A 10,056-nucleotide genomic window follows, 5' to 3' on the forward strand; every position below is an offset into this window, starting at 1 on the left:
CCAGAGCATACCGCTCGGAGTGCGCACCGCTATCAGCGGAATATCACTCGCTCTCATGAGCAATTGGTAATACCCATCGACCAATTCGAGTGCACTTTACTTCGTACATCCCACCATGTTGTTCTGAAGATCATCCTTTTTAGGAATCGGCGTCTGTGCCGGGTAGGTGGCAGCGCTGAGCTTATTATAAACATAAACGATACGCAACTTGCCGTTCGGCTTCCGAACACAAAATGGGGGTGTCGAATGGGGAGACTTACTCTTACGTACCATCCCTGCGTCGTGCTTTGCACGAAAAAAGGCGTCAATGATGTCGCACTGCTCCTTAGGAAAGGGCCATTGGTGTGTTACGCAGTATTTGGTTCCCGGAACCAGGTCGATCTCATGACACACAGCTCGGTTTGGAGGTAGGGTTGAAGGCGGTTTCTTGGAGACGACGTCTTGAAATTCCTTTTCCAAAGGATAGTACGGATCCAAGCGATTCTGTAGGATCGACGATCCAGTTCGTGGTTCAGCCCTCTCTTGGTGTCTTCCAAGACAGCTTCATCCGGAAGCGATGACGAGTTTATCTCCTCAGCGCGTGGCGCTAGCTATCACTAAGCTCGGGGTCGAGCGAGAAAAAGGGTACTGACGTGGTTTTTTTTGTTGAAGCTGCATTCCCCTCCTAGAAGATGCAAAAAGCGTCAGCTTCTACAAGTGTTCTCGCCGCCTAATCAGGCATATCGCATGAAATCGCATTTTCTTGCTGCTCGAAAGGGCAAGAAGAAGTTGGTGAACTTTGTCCATGAGTTGCGAACACTCATTGCCGGGATGGCAGCTGATTCTCTTCCTGAGGCAGTCGCAATGATCGTCTTTATGGAGGGTCTCTGCAATGGCGTGGCCAGAATGGAAGATTTGCGTGTGCATCCATTTTTTTATAAAAAAGCGGTGAATGTGGCATCGTTTAGAAGCACGCAGCTCTTCGGGACAAGGATCATCTGCCCTCTATCTCCTTAAGGCTCAACGAGACTCAGTTTTCCCCCAGTAGGGCGCCCCGCACCCACTGGGTGATCTCGTTTCGCCGCGTCAAACCAGACAAATTAGAAGCGAAATGTCTGTTTGACGAACCTTTACTCGCCTTGCGCGACATACAAACCAACCGAAAGTGACGGGTATCTCAACAAACTGACAGCCATCGGGTGTTTACACGCTGCTTCAGCATCTCGGAGACCTTCCTTTTTCTCAGCATAGCTGAGATCTTTTGTCTCAGGCCCGCTCAACGAGCTATGAGGGTGTGCATTCCAACCAAGTCGTTCCGACTTGAACTTGAATTCGGCATTCTTGTTCGTTTTGAAGAATGAGAAGTACCATAGCCATCTCTGCATTTCTGAGTGGCCTGGGTCGGAAGGAATAATCCGTCGTCGATGGTGGCGTCATAGGAGCTGTCGATGCTGGTGGCTTCTACTGCAAGTGCTTTAACAGAGCTTTTTCCTCGCTTGGCAAAGCCTTTAGGCGCCGGTTATGGCATCGAGCATTTGCGCAACGAGGTGCTCCATGTCTTCGGGGTCCAGCAGGAGCATCAGCTTATTAAGCCCGTCCTGCATGCCCTGGGGCGAAGAGGCGTATTACTCCATCCTCGCAGAAAATCAGACTTAACGACTCAGTCGTATGTTGACTACGAGTGCTACCAAGTGCAGCAGGGTTGTTGCTTAGAGGAAGCTAAGCTAAGGTCATCGACCCAACGTTCTTTCCAAGAACCAGTATGAGTGTGGCGGATAGCGATCCGCTCCCTGCAAGTACTAAAGCCTTAACCAAGGCAAACGAACACTTATGTTCAAAATTTGAAACTGTATCTTATTGTTTTGGTTGTGGCTGAGCCACCAATATAGTAATACTTAATTAATATAGCGAAATTTGATCAATATAGTAATATGCATTACTACTGGCACTCCCGCCACGTGGTGGCTTCTTATTATGGTGTAGCCACACCACTGTGTTATTACAGTAACTGTGTAATACACACCTATGTACGCTCGCATAATCTTGTGCGACCCGCCCTTTCTTACTCTGATCGCATCAATCCGGCTTAAGCCCTCGCTTTGCCTGGGTTCATTTATGTGTTAGCCTATGGCACAATTGATAAGTGAGACGAGTTTTTCTTATGAGCAAGGGTGGCATCGTCGGTGCCATCATAAGAGCTGTATCTCTCAAACTGCAACCTGGTGACAGTACTGATAATTGTGTGTGTCAGCTCATGTATTGAGTGAAGATGGCTCACCGCCTTACTATTTGAACCTTTTCAGGTCGGCTTAAGTAAACAGCCGTTCGACAGAAATGTCACCTATAGCTTGACGTCGCAAAGTAAAACACGAAAAGCGCAACGTCGAGAAAGGCCCTCACCCTTGTCTCTGGTTCTGCTAATTTGAGCGTTACTCATACCAATGATCCTGATGATAAAGCAACCTGCCAAGTCTAAGAGTCGGGCTCCAATTGCTGGCGGTAAGTGTGGTTCTTTGACAACCGTGTCATATGAAGAGGATGCGCAAAGCGAAACCTCAAACTCGGCAGAGTTTTATCTGCTAGAAGGTAATATATCTGGATAACCTGATACTTTTTATATCCCGATAGTATAGGCTACTTTACTAATCTGTCCATTCAATATTGGGCTTTGCCTTGCTCATCAGGCTCATCAGTCAAAGAGTATCGTTTTCAAGAGCTTCGCCTCGAGAGTCACATTGCGCATCCGTTGAGAACCTCGATCATTTGTCTAAAAGTCGCGCAATAAATTGTCGCTCCATATATTTGAAGGAAATCAGCATTTTTTTTCATGCAACGTATCCGAGATAATATCAACATAACGATAATTATCAACAGTACCTCTCCATCCAAGGGCACACATTATTTTGCGGAGGTGTCGTTCGATACACCATTCACCTCGCGCAAAGTTGCCAAACCCTGCTGTAGAGTCGGTGTAAACCCGACTGATATCCGTGCTTACGGGAATTGGTATAAATTGTTGTATATGTAGTCGCTGGTAGCAGCGAGATAATTAATACTTCGCAAGCGTTCAGTGCCAACTACAACATCGCTAATATGGAAAATCCCTCTGGGGGCGAATTTTAAACCATACTAGTGGATTGTCGGCACTCTGAATGAATTGGTCAGCTGGCTAAAGACGTTGGTGCGTATGGTACGTTCTTAGCCCTTAGCACGTTGTACACTTTCTCACAACAGTTTATATATATTCCTTCGTGCTGAACCAGGGGTACATCGAGCTGACCGAGCTGCAAGTCAATACTTGTTCGAAATTTTCTTCAAAATGAGCTAAGCAGATATATTTTTACGTTTTCTTGATCACGAAGTACAACCTCAAGTTTGGTGTCAAGTGGATACATAGCAGACTTTTGTAAAAAAACGTTAGTGGTGTATATTTCCTTGAAGTTGCTGAGTCAGAAAATTAATTTCTTTTCAAACCATTTGGCGCACGAATTGCAAAACGTTCGATTTTACATTATCGCCGCGTGACCTTGCCATCACGATATGAGACTTAGGTTCCACGAAAGCACATTCATCACTACATCATTCCGACCAAGTTTGGTCTTAAACTCAGACGTTAACTCGTCAAAATAGCCATTATGTCACATTCAAATATGTGTGACTACGTTGTCACGAAGCGTAATGACGCATTGTAAGATGCCAAAGAAACGGCTGTCAAAGGTTTACGCTATCGATCGACTGAGGTCTACTAAGCATCACTACAAATATGCAACTCTGTATTTATTGGCAAGTTTGATCAATTTGGAAAATGGTTTGATTCTGTAACAGGATTACACGTACTTAGGGTGTAACAGGGTCACACATACCCTGGTTTACAAGGGTGGGTGTACACAGAACGTGTGTATAGTCCGGGCTTGCTGGTCGTATAAGAAACCGTGAAGGGCTTTGATAAGTCATGGAAAATCCATATCGATTCCGGGCGTCGGGCAATTATGCCCGAAGCTTTTTGATAGAAGGATGTTAGCTGTATGCTTAGGCGTTGGAAGCGCAGTTGTGTGACATCGTCACTGTTCGCTTAGCAACGGGGACTTGTGTCACTGTGCCAAGGGTCCCTGTGGACCTCGATGTCAAGTTTTGGAATTCACGTGCGCGGAACGCTTCTTCGTCTTAGACTTGGATGCAAGGTATGTCCTTATCCCTAAATTGCATGGTTGAATACCATGATCCATGGATTGATTGGAGGCTGAAGACCTTGAGCGCTACGCGCATACGTCTCCTGGTGGAGCTTTGATGAGTCATAAACCACCTCTGCCAGGAAGCAGAAGCGCTATTGGTGCGGGCACTGAGCCGAGACGGTCAATGAGTTGGATTTCGGAGTATCCGAGTTGTCGAACATCAAAGAATTAGACAGGAGTCCCGAGCGTGGCTTGAAGGCTGGCACGTAATTCCCTGAGCACTTCTCACGTTTCAAAGCAGTTGCTGCATACCACGAGTGACATGGTCGGCGAAGGGCCGAGGCATCGAGGGTGAGGCTCCAGTGATACACGTGGAGTGGCACTTAGTCCACTGAGCACTGCTCACATTTTGAAGCAGTTTCTGAACGCCTAGAGTAGTACGGTCAGACGAGGTCCGAGGCATCTTAGGCAAGGTTCTTCTGATGCGCGTGGAGTGGCACGTTATCCACTGGACGAAGACTGCGTAAATAGCAGCTCTTCGTCGGGTGGTGTTAAAATATCAAGGCTCCAATGGAGCAGAAAGTGAGGACACTAAGACACTGGACGACGCTAAGTGCGTTTTCCCACTATATCTCGACGAGACGTAAAGCCTCCGGGGAAAGGCAACGGCGACGCCGTATGCTAGCTGCAAGTCGCAGGGCGTCGAGTCTGACTTAGGGTGTATTTACCATAGGCGATAGCGTACTGCTACACACATTTGTTAACGATATGAAGGAGGAGAAAGACGGCGATGTCTGCCTCGCGGCTAATCCCGCGGTGGGTGCTCTCCTTGAGCTGGACGAGATGTGCTTCGAAGGGTTCGGCGTTGGTGCCTTGAAGGTAGGCAATTTGGCGAGGTGATCATTACACGACCGAACGAGGAGAAAACTTGTCTTCCATTCTGGAGAAAGCTGCCCTAGAGGACACCAGATGGTACTGAACGCACGAAGTGAATCGTTTATCCTTCAGGATCCTCGGAGACGACATCTTTCAGCAAAGGAACTAAAAGACGTCGTCTCCAAAAATCCGCCGTCGGTCCTACCTCCGAACCGAGGTGTGCGTCATGAGATCGACCTGGTCTCGGAAAACAAATACGGCGTAACACGCCAATGGCTCCTGCCCAAGGAGCATTGTGAAGTCATTGACGCCTTTTGTCATGCGGAACACGACGCAGGAATGGTGCCTGAGAGCAGGTCTTCCCATTCGACACCCATATTTTGTGTCTGGAAGCCGAACAGCAAGTGGTGTATCATTCGCGTTTACAATAAGCTAAACGGTGCCACCATACCGGCACAGACGCCGATTCATAGGAAGGATGTTCTCCAGAACAATACGTTTGGCTGTACAAATACAGCGCTCGACTTGGCTGATGGATATTACCAATTGCTCATGACAGCGAGTGATTTTCCGCTGACAGCGATGAGTATTCCGAGCGGGATGCTTTGGGAGTGCCAGTGATCCCTGAGGGCTGTCAAATGCACCAGCAGCATTTAAACCGTCTTGTGACGCAGTAAGGTCGTGGCCAAGCGAGACCTTGGGTATATGCCAAACCTATCGCGAAGGATGCGCAACCACTCCGTTTCAAGGTGGGCTTGCTTAAGCCGTACCGGGATCCGGCACAAAGGAACGCGGAAGCCATTGGCGCTAGGGTGGCGCCCAAAAGCGCTCGGCCACCCAGAAGCTGATACAGCAACTGGTTTTTGGGCACGAGTGCAACAATTTCTATTTCTTACGGCGCAAGGCGCTCCACCGTCGCACAAAGTGACGTATTCATCTGCTCGACGGGTACGAGCCGCTCCGTCGGGGAGCGATTATCCTCAACGTGGAGCAGTCGGTGCACAGAGTGCTCCAAGCTATCGAGGTCTTCCGCACAGCGCTATGCGACCTCAAAATGATGCTCGGCGGAGTGCCCATGACGACGGATTTTGTCCTCCAGAGCTCGACGAGCATCGCGAGTCACCGGACAGCGCTCGACCAAGTCGTCGTAATCCTAAGCCGACTCGATTTGAATGGTGGCGCCCAATATCACGTGGAACGCCTTGTGGGTAACCGTCGTCGACAGGGTCGAACCAAATGTCTTGTGAGGTGGTGGAGATACCCAAACGCAGAGAACTCGTGGGATTTTGAGGTGCTACTTCGGCAAGACTGCCCAGACGTTAAGGATGCTTATGATCAGAAGGATCGTGACGCTTCACGTCGTCGTGCGCCCCGTGCTTCTCGGCAGTAACCAGCTATGACCTTGAGCTGCTGTGGTCTTAGACTCACCCGTATGAGAAACCACAGAGCTTGCAGAAGCGGGATGGACTATTCCATATGTCGCAGGGCGACAACACCCAGGAAGTCGGCGTTGCGCCTTGAGTTTGGCAAACTCAAATTGAAGATGGCGTTCAACGCGCACGTCTACTTCCTTGTGCTGTACTATAGCACCGATTCAACGGATAAGCCACGAATTGTGGTTCCTCACGATTAGGAATTAAAATACCGTATAGTGGTCATCGGTCGTGAAAAGACGAACAGCTCGGTGGGTTGCCACTGTTGGTGTTCCAAGCTGTACAAGTGAACTAGCACTTATGTGCGCACGTGTAGAACGTGTCAGAGGGTGAAATCCTCTCCAAATGCGGCGGCGCTGCTGGCCAGTTTACCTGTACCCCCCCCGGTTTTGGCAGTTCAGGAGAATGGACTTTGTGTTTGGTCTGCCAAAGGACTCGGCAGGCAACACTGGTGCAGCGGTCTTTCTCAACCGTTTGAGCAAGATGGCTCATCTTGCGATCTTGTGGCAGTGCCGGACACCATTGACGGTGTGGGACAGCGACGCTGTTTGTCGATTGTGTCCTTCGACAACATGGATTCCCGGAGTCAATTGTCTCTGATAGAGACCTGCGTTTCACTGAGAAGTGTTGGTCTACAATTTAAAGGTGCATGCCACAGCGGACCATTTGTGGACCGATGGTCGGACTGAGCGCATAAATCGCGTCGTTGAAGACGTTCTTCGCAGCGTCTGCGCTGAGATGCCGAAGCGCTGGAGCACTCGTGGAGTTTGCTCTGAACAATGCAGTGAATTCATCCACCGGCTATACGCCGTTCTACGTGAGCGAAATTATTATTTCTTGTGTCCCGCTAACGCTGCCATCCCATGGCTCACGGCATGATGGAAAAATTAGCGGTACGGCTGGCTGATGTCATCCTTCTAACCGCGTGTTAAGAAGTCAGGACTTCCTGTCTACCGGAAGAAGTGTCTTTTTCGCAATACGATGGCTGAAAGCCAAGACATGCAGAAGGAATATGCAGACGGAAAACGAAGAAGACATGTTGAAGACATTGAGTCGGAGACCTGGTTCTATTAATTGCTAAATACCTTCCTACACATGCAGTTTCTGCTGGTTTTAAGATGAAGCTCCGTCAACGGTTTATTGGACCTTTGAAGATCGTGGCCTAGCGTATACGCTGAACCTTCCGAAAAAGATGCGCTCCCACTCGTCGGGGTAGCGCCCAAGGCGCTTGGCCACCCAGAAGCTGAACCAGCAATTGGTTTTGAGCACGGATTGCAACAATTTCCGTTTCTTACGACGCAAGGTGCTCCACCGCCGCACAGTAAAGTGAGCGAAGTGACGTATTCGTCTGCTCGACGGTTATTAATCGCTCTGAAACAATGCGATGATTCTTAACGTGAGGCAGCCGGTGTTGCGCCTTGGGTTTGGCAAACTCAAATCCAAGATGGCGCTCAACGCGCATGTATGCTTCCTTGTGGCTTCGCTATAAGGTAGACAGCGAGGAAATTTTCCGGTGCAGCTGCATCCATCGCTCAAAGAGCTCATCGTCATTTGCAGCGGTTTCGCTAGGGACGAAAACCACAGAATGGTCCAAATTGCGGGAGCAAGAGCACCTCCTTTTTGAGCTCGAAGTCGAGCGCGGTACTTCTTGTGGTACCAAAAAAAAGCGAGCTCGCAGCGCTTCCCGCTGATCAAGCTCAGCTTGTGTACTGGTTGGAGGCCCGACTGCGTAGACGCCCAACGATCGAGTGATCGCGTCTTTCGCTTTAAAGCGAGATCCGCCGAGCGGAAGCCATATACCACACGAGGGTGTAGGACCGAACGTGGATACGAGCGCATGAAAGCCGCCCTATGGGTAGTCTCCAACTGCTGCTCCTGAGCCTCGTCGAGGCGATTGGTAACAATACCACTACCTCGAAAGTCGAGAGGTCGAAGAACGGTCACGGTGTCCGCAAGGTTCGAGCAAGGCTCACGCCGCGCCGTTGCACACTTCATCTTCGTCGTCATGCCATGCTGGGAAAGGAGTGTTCGACTTGTAGACGACTTCATCCAACTCTTCGACGAGTAAATCCATCGCCCGGGGCGGGCGCGTTGTGTTACGCCCAGTTGTCGAGGGCTTGAGATGTGCTTCCCGTGAAGCAGCCGGCGTACTGTCCGTAGGTGCATTCTGTGAAGAAGAGAAGAAGGGTTTTGCTGCGGACGCCCTAGCCACCAGCTAGGCTGGGTATTTTGCGTGAAGTAGACACGGTGCTCATTGAGCGAAGGAGGTTTACAGCTATTTTTAGCAACGTAAAGGTGTCTCAGGCACGCGAGCCTCATATAAGACAGCTATTATTGACAATTTTGATGTAGGAGAGTATAACGGAATTACACCTGCATTTGTAAGAAAGGGCTAGACCCACGACCGTACATAGGTGTGATAACACAGTGGTGTGGCTACACCGTAACAAGAAGCCACCACGTGACGGGACAGCCAGTAGTAATGCATATTACTATATTGATTAGGATTCGCTATATTTATCAAGTATTACTATATTAATCAGGATAACCTTAAGTTTTAGATGTTGGCGGCTCTGCCGCAACTAAAACAATAAAATACAGTTTCAATTTTTGAACAGAAGTGTTCGTTTGCCTTGGTTAAGACTCTAGTACTTGGAAGTAGCAGATTGCAATCCGCTACATTCCTACCGGTTTTTGGAAAGAACGTTAGGTCGGTGACCTTAGCTTAGCTTTCTCTAAACAAAGAGCTAAGGCAGCCCCGCTGCACCGTAGTAGGGCGGCTTACCCCTCTCCGCTACGGGAAATGGCCACGGTGTGCGTAGCTCACGCAACATTGAGCGTGCGTGTTATGGACGTTCGATCCCAAAAAAGGCTTAGATTTTCGAGACACGGTCTTATGGGTAGATGGTACCGGTGGTGTGAACGAATCGGTGAGTTTTCTCATCGGGGAACACCTTGCCTTACGTACTGAACAATGTTGTTATGACGTCGGCCAAAGGGTCGCGTCCTTCTTGACGGCTCATCAAGCCATGTTAAAAGGTGGTAGCTGAGTGAAGCATTTCCGCCGTGATTCGTGCTCGCAAGGCTTAAACCGATGTGTGATGGTCAAATCTATATGACTTGCGGTTTGAGGCGCCAACGTGACTCATATTTTGGTAAGACATCATGTTACGGGGTAGGCACCCTACACGGCTTGTGTAGAAATTCTACTATCAATTTTCAAAGTTTAAGCGGTTGTCAAAAGTCATGTAGTGACAAAGTATCATTACTAATCTAATTATGGTGTAGGTGGTAGGTAGTCTTCACTAATTTGCGTATTGAATTTTGGATAGTATAACGTAAAAAACAGGTATTATTTTAAATTGCATGAATTAATAAGCCATCGCTATTCAAATTGAACAATAATGTCATATGTAAACAAAAAACGATTCACAAGCTTGCGTTTGCCTGGGAAAAGGACTGAAGTTTATGATCACCCTCTAAATTCCGCACTTTCGACCGAATTTGACACAACTACATTGTAGTCCGTCTTCTCTAACAACCGATCCTGTGGTGCAGTGGTTTACCACTCATTTCAGGACCGGGAGGTCCCGGGT

At 48.7% G+C, this 10,056-nt stretch overlaps 1 protein-coding gene across 1 annotated transcript; it reads left to right on the forward strand.

The window, feature by feature from the left end:
• Window positions 1-2,429: 2,429 nt before the first annotated feature.
• On the forward strand, window positions 2,430-2,764 carry PHALS_04917 (uncharacterized protein; the record flags this gene model as incomplete). Its single annotated transcript, XM_024722627.1, has 2 exons — window positions 2,430-2,565; window positions 2,664-2,764. The coding sequence occupies 2 exons, from the start codon at window positions 2,430-2,432 to the stop codon at window positions 2,762-2,764; spliced, it is 237 nt and encodes a 78-aa protein (XP_024573684.1).
• Window positions 2,765-10,056: the final 7,292 nt, after the last annotated feature.

This window comes from Plasmopara halstedii (genome assembly GCF_900000015.1).
Source record: "Plasmopara halstedii genome assembly, contig: Scaffold_287, whole genome shotgun sequence".
NCBI lineage: Eukaryota > Oomycota > Peronosporomycetes > Peronosporales > Peronosporaceae > Plasmopara > Plasmopara halstedii.